Below are 17,997 nucleotides of genomic sequence, written 5' to 3'. Positions count from 1 at the left end.
CTGGTTTGTGGGAGAGGCTCCCTTTGATCTGGCAGATCTGTGCCCCTTGGCTGTGCTGTCCCACTGAGCTGAGCCTCGGGTTTGGCTCAGTTCCCGTCCCCAGCCCTGAGCTGTTCCCTGGGTAGGTGAGAGGGAGGGCTGGCTGTGAGTTTTCCTTAAGAAAGCATTTTTTGGATGAGGAGAGACCAATCCAGGGAGGATCACTGAGCCCCTGCTGCCTGGCTCTGTGCAGGATGGGATGAGCAAAGTCAGGGCTGCAGCCCTGGAATCTTCAGTGGTTCCTTTCCTCCTCCACATCCTCTTTGGAGAGCCCTGATTCCCCATCAGGGAACAGCTGATTCTCCATCATCACAGTGCTGTGAGGTGCTCACACTCCCTTGGGGATTGTGCTCCTCCTTGTGACTCTTCCCATGAGATCCCAAACTCTTTCCCTCCCCTGGTGTTTTTCTTCCTGGAGCTCTCCTTAACAATCCCTGCAAGGAAATTATCAGCCCTGACCCTCTGTGCTCTGCCTCTCCTCCAGGGCCGTGCTGCTGGCTGGAGACCACCATGACAGACTCCAAGTACTTCACCACCACCAAGAAAGGTAAGGGAAGGAGCAGGAATATCACAATTCATCCCCAAATCACCAGCAGGTTCTTACTCCTGTATAAACCAGGTGGGGAGGGCTGGGAAGCTCCTGTGGGAATGCCCTGAGTCCCCTGGGATGCTGTGGCTGACACCCCACCCTGCTTCTTGCTCTGGAGCAGCTCCTGGGCTGCTGTGGGGTCAGGACACCTTGTCCCCAGCCCCCTGAGCCCAGCCAGGGCTGGTGGCAGCTGCTGATCGGCTTTAGCAGCTCAGGAGCTCCCCTGGGCAGCACTCAGGGCCTTAAGCACTCTCCAGACCAAGGAATTAAGGTGGAGAGAAGCCATGTGGCACCTTCCTCTTCAATCTGCCAGCCCAGGAGGGAGTAAGGAGCTCAGCCTGGCTTCAGGAGGGCAGGAGATGCTGCCCCAGTCAGGGAGGGATTTGGGAGCCACCCTTGCTCCTATGGCCTTGAGGAGCAGTGTCCAAAATCCACCTGGCATCATCCCTGGGAAGAGTAGGGCCTCATGGGGCTGGGATCATCACCCCACAGCCAAAAATACCCTCTGGATAACCCCATCCAGTGCCTGTGGGGTGCTCCTGGCTCCTGCAGCATCTCCCATCCCTGTGAGGCTGGAGGAGCCACAAGGATTCAGCAGGAGGTGAATATTCCATTCCCATGGATGAGAGCTGAGCCCCCAGAGCAGCTCCAGCCCTCAGGGGGGTGTTGGGGAAATTAAATCCCTCTTGTCAGGGGTGGCAGAAGAGCCCTGTCACACAGCAGGTGGGAGCTGTGCTCACCCAGCAGAGGGGTGGGGGACCCTTGCCTCTAATCCCTGAGCTGCCACTTTTTCCATCTCTCCAGGGGAGATATTTGAGCTGAAGGCTGAGCTGAACAGTGACAAGAAGGAGAAGAAGAAGGAGGCTGTGAAGAAGGTGATTGCCTCCATGACTGTGGGCAAGGACGTCAGGTGTGTGCTGGGGCTGCAGCCTGGAATCTCCTGAGCTGGAAAGGACCCCCAGGGATCACCCAGCCCAGCTCCTGCTTTGCCTAGACCCCCCAAAACCCCACCCTGTCCATCCCTGGCAGTGCTGTCCAAAGGCTCCTGGAGCTCTGGCAGCCTCGGGGCCATGCCCATTCCCTGGGCAGTGCTAGCACCCTCTGGGGGAAGAACCTTTCCCTTAAATTTACCCTAAACCTCTCCTTCATGCTGTTCTCCCATGTTCCCAAGCCAAACCCAGCTGGTTTTTGGGTTCCCTTTTCCCCCTGTTGCTTCCAGGGGGGTTTCCTTGCTGCTTTTCCCTCAGGATTCACCCAGGCTGCAGCTCTGCCTCCTGGAGTGCAGTTTGTGTCCACGTGGCCACCTGGCAGCTGGGGGCTCTCCTGGCTTTTGTTGTAATCTGGCTAAAAGAGGATTGGTCTGGCTGCCAGATCAGTTTGTTGGGATTATTCCCACTTCCTTTGTGTGTTACTAAAAACAAGCAGGACCCCCTTGGAGGCTTGGTGGCAGTGCCTGTATGCTGATAAACCCTTTACAGCCTCTCCAGTCCAAAAGGTCAGGCAGCTGCTGCTGTTTCTGCTTCCTTTTCCATCTGGCTGAGCTGCACGTGGCTCCTTCCATGCCTTGTCCTGCACAGACCTGTCCCAGCACAGGCAGCATCAGCAATTTGATTTTCATGGTGCATTTGAGACTAAATGGAGGGAAAACACACTCAGGGTTGGGAGAACTGGGGCATCCCTGGCTCCCAGAGCAGCAGCAACAGCAGCAGGGAGTGTTCATCTTGAGACCACTGTGGAAATCACATAGAAATGGCAGGAGCTTCCAGGGCTTGAAGGGGCTTTAAAAAAGAGGGAGATCAGCTTTTGACATGGACAAATAGTGACAGAACAAAGGAGAATGGCTGTAAACTAAAAGAGATTTAGATGGGGTATTGGGAATTAGGAATTGTTCCCTGGCAGGGTGGGCAGGCCCTGGCACAGGGTGCCCAGAGCAGCTGGAGCTGCCCCTGGATCCCTGGCAGTGCCCAAGGCCAGGCTGGATGGGGTTTGGAGCAGCCTGGGACAGTGGAAGGTGTCCCTGCCCATGGCAGGGGGTAGAACTTGATAAATTTAGAGATTCCGTGGTTCCCAAGCCATTCCATGATCCCGTGGCTGTGTCAGCCCATTTCTTTGGTGTGTGCCTGTTTCAGGCTGCAGGGAAGCAGTCTCCCCAGGAGGTGCCAGCAAAGCCTGGTTTAACCCAGGGTGAGACCAGCCCAGGTGGGCAGCAGCTTTGCAAAACCCAATTCCCTGGATTTAGGGGGGCCTTGGGTTTGATCCTGGCTGCATTGCGCAGGTGGAGAAGCTTCCAGGAGCCTTGGGACATCTGTCAGGGTGGAATAACTCCTGTGTTAGCCCTGGGATCTTGATTGCCTCCCCTGAGGTGGTTTAATTGTCTGATTGGTCTGTCTTTGGATGAAACAGCATCTCTGGTACCCCACAGCTCCAGGATGTTTGGGCAGCCCCAGGTCTGTGCAGGCAGATCCACTGCATTCCCCTCCATCCCAGCAGAGTCTCTGGTGCTCCAGACTCACCCAGGGGAGGGGGGGCTCTTCCTTTGGGCACCATCCTGTGATGATGCATAAAGTCCTGGAATATCCTGAGTTGGAAGAGATCCACAAGAGTCATCCAGTGCAGCTCCTGACCCTGCACAGACCCCCCAACAACCCCAGCCTGTGCCTGAGAGAGTTGTGCAGCACCTTCTCCTGGGGCAGTGGATGTGCCCTGGAGTGTGGATGCAGCAGAGCCATGTGGGAAAGCTCAATTTTGGTCCATCAAGGGCTGGTTTTGATACAGATCTATTAAAAAATCCACTGGGGATGGGTATTTCAGCCATGTCTGCTGCAGGGTGGGCTCAGGTCATGGAATCATAGAATCATGGAATGGTTTGGATGGGAAAAGGTCCTTAAAGCCCAGCTCATCCAACCCCCTGCCATGGCAGGGACACCTCCCACTGTCCCAGGCTGCTCCCAGCCCCAGTGTCCAGCCTGGCCTTGGGCACTGCCAGGGATCCAGGGGCAGCCCCAGCTGCTCTGGGCACCTGTGCCAGGGCCTGCCCACCCTGCCAGGGAACAATTCCTAATTCCCAATGTCCCATCGATCCCTGCCCTCTGGCAGTGGGAGCCATTCCCTGGGTCCTGTCCCTCCATCCCTTGTCCCCAGTCCCTCTGCAGCTCCTGGAGCTCCTTTAGGCCCTGCAAGGGGCTCTGAGGTGTCCCTGGAGCCTTCTCCTCTCCAGGTGAGCACCCCCAGCATTTCCTCCCCGGAGGGAGCTGGGTTCTCCTGGCTTTGGGAGCAGGTTATCCATGGGAAGGGGATCCATGGGCAGCCTGGCTGTGTCCTGCCTTCACTGAGCTCTCTGTGTTGCAGCGCTCTCTTCCCGGATGTGGTGAACTGCATGCAGACAGACAACCTGGAGCTGAAGAAGTTGGTCTACCTCTACCTGATGAACTATGCCAAGAGCCAGCCAGACATGGCCATCATGGCTGTGAACACCTTTGTGAAGGTGAGGGGACAGGGGACACCAGGTGCCAGCTCACTGTGCCAGGCTGCAAATCAGGGAGCGTGGGCAGCTTTCCAAAGCCTCTCCCTTCTGGAGGAGGGGCTCTGCAAGCTCTAGAAAATGGATTGAATTTGTCCAGTAATGCAGAAAGTCAGTTTTTGGCAGCTGTCCTGTGCCACTCGCTCTGTCAGGGGTGTGGGCAGAGAGAGCTGTCATGTGAATTTATGGGCTGAGAAATCCCTCGTGATCTTCCCATTGGAGCTGGGAACTGAAGAGTGTGTTAGGAACCAGGATATTGCCAAAGCACTCAGTGAAAAGGCCTGGTGGGCTTTAGAGGGAGTTCAGGCTTTTTAGGGAGGGTAAACCCCTCATAATAATCCCAATATCTGTTTCCAGCATCACATTGGTTCAGGTACCTGGTGTAAGTGATGAGGACATGGGATTCCTGAATGGATTGAGGAGTTGTGGGAGTGAGGATTGATGGTGTTGGAACTCAGTGGGTGCAGGACAAGAGAGAAACTTCTCTTGGGTGACTTATTCTCAAGAGCAGAACATGAAAACCTTGGAATTTGAACCCAAATCTCCTGGAGGACCTGAACCCCCTGGAGATAGCTGAGGAGCCCAGGATATCCTGTGGCATTCACATTCTCTGAAAAAATTCCTTCACCCAGGGGTTTTCTCCTGAGAAGGGGAAAGGCAGTGAGAGAGGCCTCAGGGAAAAGGAAAACAATTCTTATCTCATTTGCTTCTCCTGTGTTGTGCTGGTGTGGAATGTGTTTGGAGATTGTTCACCCACAGGTGGTTGTTCCATTGGATTCTGCTGTGAGTTGTTTTCACTCTTTGGCCAATCAGGGCCAAGCTGTGTCAGGACTCTGGAAAGAGTCAGGAGTTTTCATTATTATCTTTGTAGCATTCAGTAAGTGTCCTTTCTGTATTCTGTAGTATAGTAAAGTATTCTTTAATATAATATAGCATAATAAAGTAATAAATGAGCCTTCTGAGAACATGGAGTCAGAAGCATTATTCCTGCCTTCATCAGGGCTCCTTGATTACAATAATAAATTATTGTAAAATTATTACAATAATATCCACCTTGCCCTGTCCTCCCTGTGTAGGAGTGTTCTCTCTGTTTAGAGTGTTCTCTCTGTTTACAGAGTGACAAAATTATCTTTTGTCTCTTTAAAAGGAAAGAAGTCTAGAAGTTTCTCTCTTCGGTTAAGTGAAAACACACCTCATAAGACTTAAGAGACTTCACCTCAAACTTAGAGCTAATTAGATAAAAGCTAAAAAGTCTTCCTTAGACAATTAACTAGAAAAAGGAGTGAACAAAGAAACTCATCACTTTTGTAAAGTGTTTTACTAAGAGCAAAAATGTCTGTCACTTAGCTCAGTTTTTCTATTTGTTATTTTGCTTTTTATTAAACTTTTTTGTTTCTAACAAAACAGCAACAACAGAAGCCATCCTGCTGATTATTGTGTCTCCAGAAGTAGCTGAGCTATCTTGGGTTGTTGGAATAATTACCAATATAGCCAGATGGGACATGCCTGAGCTTGTCTGGCCCTTGCTGCTGAACCAAACAGCAGCAACTGTGGTGTTTCACCCCACAGACACTTTTGCCTGCCTGGGTGTGTGGTGTTTCACCCCACAGACACTTTTGGCTGGCTGGGTGTGTGGTGTTTCACCCCACAGACACTTTGGGCTGGCTGGGTGTGTGGTGTTTCACCCCACAGACACTTTTGGCTGGCTGGATGCTGCAGCTGGGCCCTTGGAGACAAGTCCAGGCCTGCAGGAGCTCTGGTGGTGCTGGGATGGAGCTTCCCCCCATAACAGGGGCTGCTCCTCAGGTTTCCCTCTGTGGAGAAGCTTTAAGGCGATGGTGAAGGAAAGGAGTCGGTTCTGCTGGAGGGTTTGGATCCAGAGCTTTATTCTGGCCCTCAGGCTCTGAATGCAGCACCAGCTCCAACAGAACTCCCTGAGCCCGTGGCTGCTGCTCCTTTGAACCCCGGGAGAGGGGCAGGGAAGGGGCAGGCAGCCACCAAGCAGGGACAGGAGGGGAGGGACAAGGGACAAAGGACACCTGGATGGCCCAATGCCCCCAGGGGTAGAGGGCATCTTTTGAATCTGCAAATCACTCTGGAATGCCAGGACTGACAGACAGTGCTGGGAGGGGCAAGGAGAGGTGACTGACACACCTGGCAGGGAATTATCAGGGAGGGACCCGGGGTTCTGAAATCCCAGCGCAGCATTGGGTGTGTTACAGACCTCCTAGAGCTCATTAGCCCTATCTCAAAGTTCCTCTGCCATCCCTGCAGGACTGTGAGGACCCGAACCCGCTGATCCGGGCGCTGGCCGTGCGCACCATGGGCTGCATCCGCGTGGACAAGATCACCGAGTACCTGTGCGAGCCCCTGCGCAAGTGCCTCAAGGACGAGGACCCCTACGTGCGCAAGACGGCCGCCGTCTGCGTGGCCAAGCTGCACGACATCAACGCCCAGCTGGTGGAGGACCAGGGCTTCCTGGACACCCTCAAGGATCTCATCTCAGACTCCAACCCCATGGTGATTGGTTTTTGCCTTCTCTGCCTCCTCTTGGTCCAAATGGCAGTCGCTGCTCTCCCATCGTGTTCGTGTCCAACTCCTGTAGCAGTGTGTGGCTACAGTGATGAGATCGTGTCCAGGGAGGTCACAGCCGATGTCAGGAGAAGCAAACGAGAAAATTGCTGCCTTTTTTCTTGCCTCCTTTCTTGCCTCCTTTCTCGCCTATTTCTCTTGCCTTTCCCACCTTTTTTCCTGCCTTTTTTCTCTTGCCTTTTTTCTTGCCTTTCTTGCCTTTTTTCTTGCCTTTCTTGCCTGCTTTCTTGCCTTACTTCTTGCCTTTCTTCTTCCCTTTTTGCTTGCCTTTCTTCCCTTTTTTCTTGCCTCCTTTCTTGCCTCCTTTCTCGCCTTTTTTCTCTTGCCTTTCTTGCCTTTTTTCCCGCCTTTTTTCTCTTGCCTTTCTTCTTGCCTTTCTTCCCTTTTTGCTTGCCTTTCTTCCCTCTTTTCTTGCCTGCTTTCTTGCCTTCTTTCTTGCCTTTCTTCTTCCCTTTTTGCTTGCCTTTCTTCCCTTTTTTCTTGCCTGCTTTCTTGCCTTTTTTTTTTTAACTCTTAAATTTTTTTTTTTAAATCTCTTTGTTGTTTAGCACGAGAGTCCATTTTATTTCCCCCCTAACCCCGTGCCAGAGGAGGGGGGGGCAGGAGGCACAGGCCTGGGAGCCCAAGCAGGGCTCCAGAGAGCCAAGAGCAGAGAGAGAGCAGCCCCGGGCCGGGGAGTTTTATCAGGTGTCCCATGGGAGGAGTCTTAGGATCAGATTACAGGAAAACTCCACAAACTCCCTTCCTCCCAGATTGTCTTTTTGGTGTTAACAAAGCACTTCTGGGGAGTTTTTGCTTCTCAGGACTGCAGGCTGTGTTCCCTGCCCCATAACCCTGTGTCCTGGACAGAGGGTTTCTCCCATCCGATGGCCGTGTGTTATTCCTCTGTTCCCAGTGGGAAGGAGGCTGCCTCAGGTGGCTCAGGGCAGAGGGAAGCTGCTGCTTGGTTCTGATACCACAGGGCCAGTGGCTTTTGCCTCTGGTTTTCCTGGCAGCTGGGCTTTGGCTTCCCTCCCTTTCCCCGGGCATGGGAAACTTTAAAACCACCTTTCCCCAGCGTTTCTCTTCCCACAGCCTTTCCTGCTTTTCCAGTTTTTCCCTGGGTGTAGAGTTGAGCCCAGGAGCTGTGTGGAAAGCTCTGGGGCTCCTCAGAGCTGCCTGGGGAAGGGAACTGGGCACAAAGCCAAGGCTGACTCCGTGGAACACGTGGGAGCCCTTGGAGATGCGGCGTGGGCGGTGGAGCGTGCCGGTGGGGATGGCTCATCCATCCCCCTCAGATCTGCTGTGGGGAGGGAGAAGCTGGAGCCCAGATGTAGGTGGGATGTGAGGGGTTTGTAGTGAGGAGGCAGCTCATCCCCTCACACCACATCTGGTGTCACCAATCCGTGTCCTGTCCCCCCTGGCAGGTGGTGGCCAACGCGGTGGCAGCGCTGTCGGAGATCGCGGAGTCTCATCCCAGCAGCAACCTCCTGGACCTCAACCCCCAGTCCATCAACAAGCTGCTCACAGCCCTCAACGAGTGCACTGAGTGGGGCCAGATCTTCATCCTGGACTGCCTGGCAAACTACATGCCCAAGGATGACCGGGAGGCACAGAGGTGAGGGGACAGGCAGGGCTTGGCACTGCCCCTTCTCCTCTGAGGAGAGTCTTCATCCTCCTGACCCTGCTGCAGGAGGTGGGACAGCAGGCATCTGCTGGACCTGTGCCTTGGGCATGGCCATCTGGAGCCTGCCCTGGTCCTGTAGCGAGCCCTGGCACTGGGATTGTGCTCCTTGAGCTGCTTAAAATGTGGCTACAGGGGACAATGGGCACTGGGGAGCCCCGAAATGGGGCCACTGCCAGAGGGTTCTGCAGGGCCTGGGGAATAACCTTCACTGGGGCATTCAGGAGCCAGTTCAGCCTCTTTGGGAAGGTCCCAGGTGCCACTCAGCTTTCCTGCAAGTCCTTCCTCCGTGCTGGCAGGAATTTTTCAGCAGGAGGAAGGGCTGGGATCATTTCCTTTCCCTCCTCCTTGCCCCGGCAGCATCTGCGAGCGGGTGACACCGCGGCTGTCCCACGCCAACTCTGCCGTGGTGCTGTCAGCTGTCAAGGTGCTGATGAAGTTCATGGAGATGCTGTCCAAGGACCTGGATTATTATGGCACTCTCCTGAAGAAGCTGGCCCCACCACTGGTCACTCTGCTGTCTGCAGAGCCCGAGCTGCAGTACGTGGCCCTCCGCAACATCAACCTCATCGTGCAGAAGAGGTGGGTGTCCAGGTGTCCCCTCTTAGCCACAGGTGCTTCAATCCCTCTGTCTGCAGCAGTGTCACACACATCCTGTAGGGTGTTTTCTTCTCTGTTACTTAAAATCCAAGAAGAGTCATGGAATCGTGGAATGATTTGGTTGGGAGGGATCTTAAAGCTGCTCATCTCATCCCATCCCCTGCCGTGGACACCTTCCACTAGAGCAGGTTGCTCCAAGGCCTGGCCTTGAGTCAGTCAGGTGAGGGAATGAGCAGGGAGCTAAGCTGGGATCTCCAGTTTAATGTATCCTTTAGTTTAATTTATTCTTTATTTGGGGCAGCAAAGGATGGCAAAGCCAAAAGCTGTGAGACTTTGGAGTAGTCCCTCTGTGTCTACAGAGGGATTTTTGTGCTGCCAGCTGCTTTCTCCACAGTTGTCCTCTTTGAACAAGTGCTCAGAGTCCTTTTGTCCCTTTGCTGATCTAAAATCCTGGAGGTGGCTGAGGCCCCACACGTGTGCCTGGAGCAGGAGTGGCAGCTGGAGAGCCCCAGCCCAGTCAGATGATTTGTTCTCCTCCCAGTCAGCGCCGTGGTCGTCTCTTAAAAATAGCAGCAATTTCTGGGAGAAGTGGAAAGCAATTAATGTCCCTGGGAGTGGGAATGTGGAAGGCAGCTTGGAGCTGGACCTGGCCTAGCTCTTTCCCAGCTTAGAGAGAGGGTGAGCTGCTGAGAAAGGTCCAGCCTAGCCCTGGGGTCTGGATTTGTGTCCCTGCTCCCACTAAAACGTCCCTCCAGCCTTGGCAGGACAAACGTCCCCCGTTGCCTCACGTCTGGCCCGTGTTTGTGACAAGGTTGTGCTCTGTCCCCTGTGTGCCAGCAAAGGGGAGCCAAGGGACAGAATCCTGGGGGATAACCACGGTGACTTGGATTCCTTGGCATTGAATAGGCCCCCAAAACCTTGGGATTGGTAGGGTGGGAGTGAGTGCCTGTCCCCCCCTAACGCTGCCTCTCGCTGCCCCAGGCCCGAGATCCTGAAGCACGAGATGAAAGTGTTCTTTGTCAAGTACAACGACCCCATCTACGTCAAACTGGAGAAACTGGACATCATGATCCGCCTGGCCTCCCAGGCCAACATAGCTCAGGTCAGCAGCTGGCCTGGGCACCCAGGGCCAGCCCAGTGCCAGCCCCAGCTCTGCTGGGAGCAGCTGTCCCACCCTGCTGCTCGTGCTGGGTCACTGTCCCGCTGTCCTGGTGGCTGTGCTGTGCTGTCAGGCTCTCACTGTGCTGTGCCACTCTCTCCTGGTGGCTGTGTCTTGCTGCCAGGTTGTCACTGTGCTGTGTCCCTCTCTCCTGGTGGCTGTGCCCCTCTCTCCTGGTGGCTGTGTCTTGCTGCCAGGTTGTCACTGTGCTGTGTCCCTCTCTCCTGGTGGCTGTGCCCCTCTCTCCTGGTGGCTGTGTCCCTCTCTCCTGGTGGCTGTGTCACTCTCTCCTGGTGGCTGTGCCATGCTGCCAGGCTGTCACTGTGCTGTGCTTCCCCTCAGGTGCTGGCAGAGCTGAAGGAATACGCCACGGAGGTGGATGTGGATTTTGTCAGGAAGGCGGTGAGAGCCATCGGCCGCTGTGCCATCAAGGTGGAGGTGAGGGCTGGGACACGGTGGGGCCTTGTGGCACCTGTGGGTGGGCAGGGTGGCACTTCCCAGCACATGGTGGCCATTTCGTCCCTGGAATTTGCAAGTTGGAGCCTTCCCAGGCATGGGGATGAGCCATGGTTGTTCCACAGGAATCATTGGGGTGCCAGGGGGTCTTCCACCCCCTTATCCTTTGCAACTGGAGCTGCTTTAGGATCCCTGCCTAGAACAGGGCCAAGAATGCAGTGGGTGATACCAGTGGCTTGTTGGGGACCAGAGTGGGACTGGGAGGGAGCTGATCCCTTCCTGGGGGCTGGGAGGGAGCTGATCCCTCCCTGAGGGGCTGGGAGGGAGCTGATCCCTTCCTGGGGGCTGGGAGGGAGCTGATCCCTTCCTGAGGGGCTGGGAGGGAGCTGATCCCTCCCTGAGGGGCTGGGAGGGAGCTGATCCCTTCCTGGGGGCTGGGAGGGAGCTGATCCCTTCCTGAGGGGCTGGGAGGGAGCTGATCCCTTCCTGAGGGGCTGGGAGAGAGCTGATCCCTTCCTGAGGGGCTGGGAGGGAGCTGATCCCTTCCTGGGGGCTGGGAGGGAGCTGATCCTTTCCTGGGGGCTGGGAAGGTCCCAGTAATTTTGCAAGAGGCTGGGAGGGATCCAGTCCCTTCCTGAGGAGGCTGGGAGGGAATCCATCCCTTCCTGAGGGGCTGCTCAGAGGGTTTGCTTCCCTGTGGGGATAATTTTCCGAAGGGGATTGTTAAAAACCTCCCTGGAAAGGTGGCTCTGCATGGCTGGAACGCTTCCCATGGGGAGAGAGGAGCCTGTGGGGATGTGCAGAGAGGATGAGGAGGAGGCACACCAGGATGTGAAGGGCAGACCCCACTCAGTGTCCCCCGTTCTGCTGTGGGTTGGATTTGGGGGGGGGCAAGAGGCAGTGGCAGGTTTGGGATGTGAGGGGGGCTGTCCCTGTGTGACCCAGTCCCTCTGGCAGCAATCGGCCGAGCGCTGTGTCAGCACCCTGCTGGACCTCATCCAGACCAAGGTGAACTACGTGGTGCAGGAGGCCATCGTGGTCATCAAGGACATCTTCCGCAAGTACCCCAACAAGTGCGTGGGGACTCCCTGGGCTGGGGCTTCTCTGGGGTGCTCCTGCTCCAACCTGAGCTCTTCCCTCCTCTCTGTGCTCAAGAGGCCACAAGCTCTTGGTGGGATGAAGCCCCCAGAGCCTCCCCACAGCACAGGTGGCTTTGGGTGGGTTTGTTTTGTCCCCAGCCCCAGGATGGTGGCAGTCCAAAATCCAGGCACTGAAATGGAGAGCAGCTGCCAGGGATGTGCAGGTCCCTTGTGTCAGCAGAAACTGTCCCTGGCTCTCAATCCAGCTCCTGGTGCTGGAACAAGGGCAGCAGGAGGAGAGGAGAGGAGAGGGGAGGGAATGTTCCAGCTGAGCCAGGATGAATAGGCAAGTCTGTAATCAGGGCACTAATAGTGGTAATAAATACTAATGAACTGAATTGGTAACGAGCAGAGCTCTGCTGGAGTAGCCCTTGGCTCCAGGCTCATTCAGGAGCAGGGAATGTGCTCTGGGATCAGCGTGGGCACTGCCCATGGGGTGAGGGCCAGCCCCAGGCAGGGTGGGACGTGGTTTGGAGTTTGGGTGGATCAGGATTTGTGTCTCCTGCTCTCCTCCCCTCGGGAAGGTACGAGAGTGTGATTGCCACGCTCTGTGAGAACCTGGATTCCCTGGACGAGCCTGAGGCCAGGGCTGCCATGATCTGGATCGTGGGGGAATACGCCGAGCGCATCGACAACGCCGACGAGCTGCTGGAGAGCTTCCTGGAGGGCTTCCATGATGAGAGCACCCAGGTGTGCCAGGGGACCTGCTGCCTCGGGGTGGCACTGGGACAGAGCTCCTAGGTGGAGCAGGGCACAGTTTGCTCTGAAGGGATTGTTCGTGCAGGTGCTTGGGGCAGGTTTGGGTGTAGGATGTGGAGTAACCTGGCAGGGTGGAAGGTGTTCCTGCCCATGGCAAGAGGGGGAATGAGATGGGATTTGAGGTCCCTTGCAGCCCAAGCTGTTCCATGGTTCTGTGAAATGCCACCATGGCGTTGTCCCAAGTGCCTTCCCAGTTCCATGGTTGGGAGGCACCAGGCAGGGATCTGGTTATCACACTGTGCCAGCACAGGATCCCTGTGGGGCTGGAAAATGAGCAGGGGGAGGAGCAGTGTCTCCCAGGGCAACTGAGGCCAGTGGGTTTGCCTGTGGAATTTTGGAGGGTTTCCAACTCTGGAAAACTCTGCAAAACACCCTGTAACCAAGTGACAGTGAACAGGGCAAAGTCTACAAATGCTGAGTAGCAAAGGCAGATCCAGGCCCCTGAGAGGCTGGGAGGGGAATTCCTGCTGCTTATCCATGTGGAAGTCAAAGGATGCTCTGGCCTGTGCCCTGTGGGACCATGTAAGCTGCTCCCAAGATCCTGCCCATGGTTTTGGGGTCAGACTGTGTTTGAGAGTGTGCAAATGGGCTGGAAAGGGGCTGGTGAGGTGCCCTCACATGTGTCACTGCCATTGACATGGTCACCATCCCTGTGGTCCCTTGAAAGGCAGGTTGGGGTTAAGTCCTGGGGCAAATCCATGTGTTCCTGCACAAACATGGTGTGACCTGTCTGTCTGTCTGTCTGTCCCCCACAGGTCCAGCTGCAGCTGCTGACAGCCATCGTGAAGCTGTTCCTGAAGAAGCCCACAGAGACACAGGAGTTGGTGCAGCAGGTGCTGAGCTTGGCCACACAGGTGGGTGACACCTGGGACAGCTTCCCAGGGCTTCCCGTCCCCCAGGGCAGTGGGAATGGCCTGGTCAGGTGACAGCAGGCAGGGAATTGGAGCTTCGTTCAGAATGGTTTGGGTTGGGAGGAACCTTAAGGATCCCCTTGTTCCAGCCTGCAGGGACACATTCCAGTGTCCCAGATTGCCCCATCCAGCCTGGCCTTGGGCACTGCCAGGGATCCAGGGCCAGCCCCAGCTGCTCTGGGCACCTGTGCCAGGGCCTGCCCACCCTGCCAGGGAACAATTCCTGATTCCCAATATCCCATTCATCCCTGCCCTCTGGCAGGGCTTAGATGGGCAGGATCTCCCTCTCCTGCCCACACCCTCCCAAACACCAACAAACCACCCAAACTCCACACCAACTTTCCCAAACCAATAACTCCCTCCAAACATTTCAACAACCCCTATAACTCCCCCTCTCAACCAATCAATCACTCACCACAAAAATTCCACAAAAATTCCTCAGAGACTTATTAACAGAGCTCAGAACCACAGGGCAGCCATTCCCTGTGTCCTGTCCCTCCATCCCTTGTCCCCAGTCCCTCTGGGAATGCTGACATTTGGAAGCCTGGGGAGTGTGGGCATCCCATGGCTCAGGAGGCACCTTTGGCCTTTGTGATCCCTCCCAGCAAGGCTTAGGTGGGGAAAGCAGCTCTGAGTATCTCTGTAGTAGCTGCAACTGCTCCGAGTAGCTCCGTAGTAGCTGCAGCTGCTCCAAATAGCTCCATAGCAGCTGCACTTGCTCCAGGTATCTCTGTAATAGCTGCAGTTGCTCCAAACAGCTCTGTAGTAGCTGCAGTTGCTCCGAGCAGCTCTGTAGTAGCTGCAGTTGCTCCAAACAGCTCCGTAGTAGCTGCACTTGCTCCAAGTATCTCTGTAGTAGCTGCAGTTGCTCTGAGCAGCTCTGTGGTAGCTGCAGTTGCTCTGAGCAGCTCTGTAGTAGCTGCACTTGCTCCGAGTATCTCCGTAGTAGCTGCAGTTGCTCTGAGCAGCTCTATGGTAGCTGTAGTTGCTCCGAGTATCTCTGTAGTAGCTGCACTTGCTCCGAGCAGGTCTGTGGTAGCTGCAGTTGCTCTGAGTATCTCTGTAGTAGCTGCAGTTGCTCTGAGCAGCTCTGCAGTAGCTGCACTTGCTCCGAGCAGCTCCGTAGTAGCTGCACTTGCTCCGAGTATCTCTGTAGTAGCTGCAGTTGCTCCGAGTATCTCTGTAGTAGCTCCAGTTCCTCCGAGCAGCTCCATAGTAGCTGCAGTTGCTCCAAGTATCTCTGTAGCAGCTGCAGCTCCCCAATGGCTTCCCAAAGGACTCGGACAACCCCGACCTGCGGGATCGTGGGTACATCTACTGGCGCCTGCTCTCCACGGACCCCGTGGCCGCCAAGGAGGTGGTGCTGGCCGAGAAGCCGCTGATCTCGGAGGAGACGGATCTGATCGAGCCCACGCTGCTGGACGAGCTCATCTGCTACATCGGGACCCTGGCCTCGGTGTACCACAAACCCCCCAGCGCCTTCGTGGAGGGCAGCAGGGGCGTCGTGCACAAGAGTTTGCCCCCGCGCACGGACTCGTGAGTGCTCCCCTGTCCCCACCCCGGGCTGGGAGTCCCAGGGCTGTGGGTTATTGGAATAATTACCAATATATCAGGACAGGACATGCCTGAGCTTGTCTGGCCCTGCTGCTGAACCAAACAGCGGCACTGTGGTGTTTCACCCCAGAGACACTTTTGCCTGGCTGGGTGTGTGGTGTTTCACCCCACAGACACTTTTGGCTGGCTGGGTGTGTGGTGTTTCACCCCACAGACACTTTTGGCTGGCTGGGTGCTGCAGTTGGGCACGTGGGGACAAGTCCAGGCCTGCAGGAGCTCTGGTGGTGCTGGGATGGAGCTTCCCCCCATAACAGGGGCTGCTCCTCAGGTTTCCCTCTGTTGGAGAAGCTTTCAGGCGATGGTGAAGGAAAGGAGTCGGTTCTGATGGAGGGTTTGGATCCAGAGCTTTATTCTGGCCCTCAGGCCTCTGAATGCAGCACCAGCTCCAACAGAACTCCCTGAGCCCGTGGCTGCTGCTCCTTTGAACCCCGGGGAGAGGGGCAGGGAAGGGGCAGGGAGCCACCAACCGGGTACAGGAGGGGAGGGACAAAGGACACCTGGGTGGCCCAGTGTCCCCCAGGGGTAGAGGGCATCCTTTGGATCTGCCAATCACTCGAGGCCCTTCTGGAATGCCAGGACTGCCAGTGCTGGGAGGGGTCAGGGTGTGGAAAGGAGGGATGATTGACACACCTGGCAGGGAATCATCAGGGAGGAACCTGGGGTATCCAGGGCAAACCATGACATCACACTGCAACAGTGGATGGAGGGGTTGGATGTGGGGCTGCTGTGGGGCTACTGGGCTCAGAGCTGAGCCCCCATCCCAAGGGAGGAGCAGGGCTGTGTGGGTTCAGCCCTGGCCTTGAAAAGCTGAAGGAGTGATCCCAGTGGAAGTGATCTCCACTGGGATTGTAGAGATTCCCAGTGATGTCTGTGGGAATGTGTTGGGAGCCAGCATGGCATAGGGGTAGGTCTGGCTTGCCATTGAAGTGTTGGGAGCCAGGATGGGATGGAGGCTTCAACTGGGCCAGCCGCTGTCTGCAGTGGGACCTACTGTCCCAGCTGGAGCTCCTCAACCTCTCCCATCATTCCCTTCAGGGGTGAGAGTCCTGAGAGCCCGGACACAGCCCCGTCGGGGGGGCCAGCAGGAGATCAGCCCTCTGTCATCCCCACCCAGGGGGACCTGCTGGGGGACCTGCTCAACCTGGACCTGGGCCCCCCAGTGAGCGGGCCCCCCATGGCCACCTCCGCCGTGCAGATGGGCGCCGTGGACCTCCTCGGGGGTGGCTTGGACAGGCTGGTACGTCCCAGAGCTCCCCTGCTCCTTCCCTGGCTCCAGGCTATCCCATGGGCATCCTGCTGGCCTTGATGCTGGCTCTGCTCTGTCACAGGACAGACTTGTCAGCCTGGGGACATGTGGGCTGCTCCTTTCCTGCAGTGGGTGAGGACAGAGGGCCCTGAACCCTCATTTGTCCTGCCATTATCAGTGGAGGGGAGGGGTCTCACCCACCACTTCCCTGTGCCTTTTCTCTCTGTTGGTGTGGATGTTCCCTCTCCATGTGCTGTGCTGCAGGAGTGGCTGCTCTTGGGGACCCCTCTCTGACCCCCAAACTGCTGCAGGGCTGGGCCAGGATGTGGCCACTCCCAGCCTGTGGGGTGTCCCCTGTGCCAGGAGATCCAGAGGTGACAGAGTATCCTCTGGGGAATGCAGGCCAAGCAGTGGTTTGGCCTCGGGGTGAGGCAGGATGGAAAGCTCTCCCTGTGTGGGAACACCTGCCCTGTGGGTGCTGGAGATGGGCCAGGCTCCCTGAAGGAATAGAGTTTGGAGTTTCCTCCATGACTCATGAAATCCAGCCCATTTACCCCAAGGGGAGGCAGCGTTGCTGCCTTTCCTGTTTTGTAACCCTGCAAGTGCTGCCCTGGCACCTTGTGGCTCCCAAGGATTGGTGATGGGCTGGCACTGAGGCTGGGAATGAGGTCTGGCTCTGTCCCCAGGACAGCCATGGACAGACAGACAGATGTGTCAGGACTAACCTCTGTCCTTTCCTCCCTTTCTCTTCTCTCTCTCTTTTTGTCTCTTCTCTCCTGGCTTCTCTCTGCATGTGGCTGGCTCTTCTCTCCACCTTGCCTGCTTCTGCTTGGAGATGGGGGACGAGTCGGAAGGGGTATGGATCCTGGATCACCCTGTGCCCACCCCGTGCCCACCCTGGCTGCCCCTGCTCCCCCAGCCCAGGGACACCTCGCTTCCCTCTGGGGACAGCCCTGTGCCCTCACAGCTCCTGGTCGGGGACCACTGGAGCATCCCAACTCCAGGCCCTTGCTACCCCACACTGCTGCTTCCTGGGAGTGTCCAGAGGGGACATTTTGGGGACCCCTGTGCCCTCAGCCCTGCCCCTGCTGATGCCCCTCTCTTCTCTTGCAGCTGCGCAGCGATGTGGGAGGCAGCCCTGCTGTGAGTGTGCCCTCACACCCAAACCCTCTCATTCTCTGCATCCTCCTCCTCTTCCTCTTCTTCCTCCTCCCGTCCCCCTCCCCGTGGTGCCCCCTGTAACCCCTCCCTTGTCCCCACAGATGGGTGGCGGCGGTGGCAGCTTCACAGCAGCTCCCAGCACCACGGCACCCACAAACATGGGGGCACCCCTCGGCAGCGGCCTGGGCGACCTCTTCGACCTCACCGGTGGGGTGGGGACCCTCTCAGGATCCTACGTGGCCCCCAAAACGGTGAGTGGGGCAGCCCAGCCTGGGGTTAAGGGGGGCACAGACCCCCGTGCCCACCCCCCACAGCAGAGCCCCCCTGGAGGAGGTGGGGGAGCAGCAGAGGCTCTGCTGTGGGTGACACCCCGAGGGTTTCTTGTCTCCCTGGCCCAGGTGTGGCTCCCTGCCATGAAAGCCAAGGGGCTGGAGATCTCTGGCACCTTCAGCCGCCAGGTGGGCTCCATCTCCATGGACCTCGTGCTGACCAACAAAGCCCTGCAGGTCATGTCTGACTTTGCCATCCAGTTCAACCGCAACAGGTGAG

The 17,997-nt window shown here is 56.6% G+C and overlaps 1 protein-coding gene across 3 annotated transcripts in view; it reads left to right on the top strand.

The window, feature by feature from the left end:
* Positions 1-17,997, top strand: part of AP1B1 (adaptor related protein complex 1 subunit beta 1) — a 28,275-nt gene that overhangs the window by 6,581 nt on the left and 3,697 nt on the right. The window contains exons 1-18 of one of the 3 annotated variants that reach the window (XM_054516759.1): positions 257-363; positions 524-586; positions 1,433-1,538; positions 3,977-4,112; positions 6,423-6,668; positions 8,147-8,337; positions 8,764-8,985; positions 9,985-10,105; positions 10,505-10,600; positions 11,576-11,691; positions 12,282-12,447; positions 13,272-13,370; positions 14,704-14,963; positions 16,077-16,278; positions 17,123-17,143; positions 17,401-17,430; positions 17,550-17,699; positions 17,847-17,992. In XM_054516759.1, coding sequence (XP_054372734.1) covers positions 550-586; positions 1,433-1,538; positions 3,977-4,112; positions 6,423-6,668; positions 8,147-8,337; positions 8,764-8,985; positions 9,985-10,105; positions 10,505-10,600; positions 11,576-11,691; positions 12,282-12,447; positions 13,272-13,370; positions 14,704-14,963; positions 16,077-16,278; positions 17,123-17,143; positions 17,401-17,430; positions 17,550-17,699; positions 17,847-17,992 — 2,345 coding nt within the window. In that variant the 5' untranslated portion in view covers positions 257-363; positions 524-549. Of the gene's footprint in view, positions 1-256; positions 364-523; positions 587-1,432; positions 1,539-3,976; positions 4,113-6,422; positions 6,669-8,146; positions 8,338-8,763; positions 8,986-9,984; positions 10,106-10,504; positions 10,601-11,575; positions 11,692-12,281; positions 12,448-13,271; positions 13,371-14,703; positions 14,964-16,076; positions 16,279-17,122; positions 17,144-17,400; positions 17,431-17,549; positions 17,700-17,846; positions 17,993-17,997 lie in introns of those variants that run through there. The other 2 variants (XM_054516758.1, XM_036393235.2) reach the window with 2 other exon arrangements.

Source organism: Molothrus ater, chromosome 18 (assembly GCF_012460135.2).
Source record: "Molothrus ater isolate BHLD 08-10-18 breed brown headed cowbird chromosome 18, BPBGC_Mater_1.1, whole genome shotgun sequence".
Classification (NCBI taxonomy): domain Eukaryota; kingdom Metazoa; phylum Chordata; class Aves; order Passeriformes; family Icteridae; genus Molothrus; species Molothrus ater.
The sequence above is the reverse complement of the archived record's forward strand: the minus strand, read 5'-3'. Positions and strand labels throughout refer to the sequence as shown.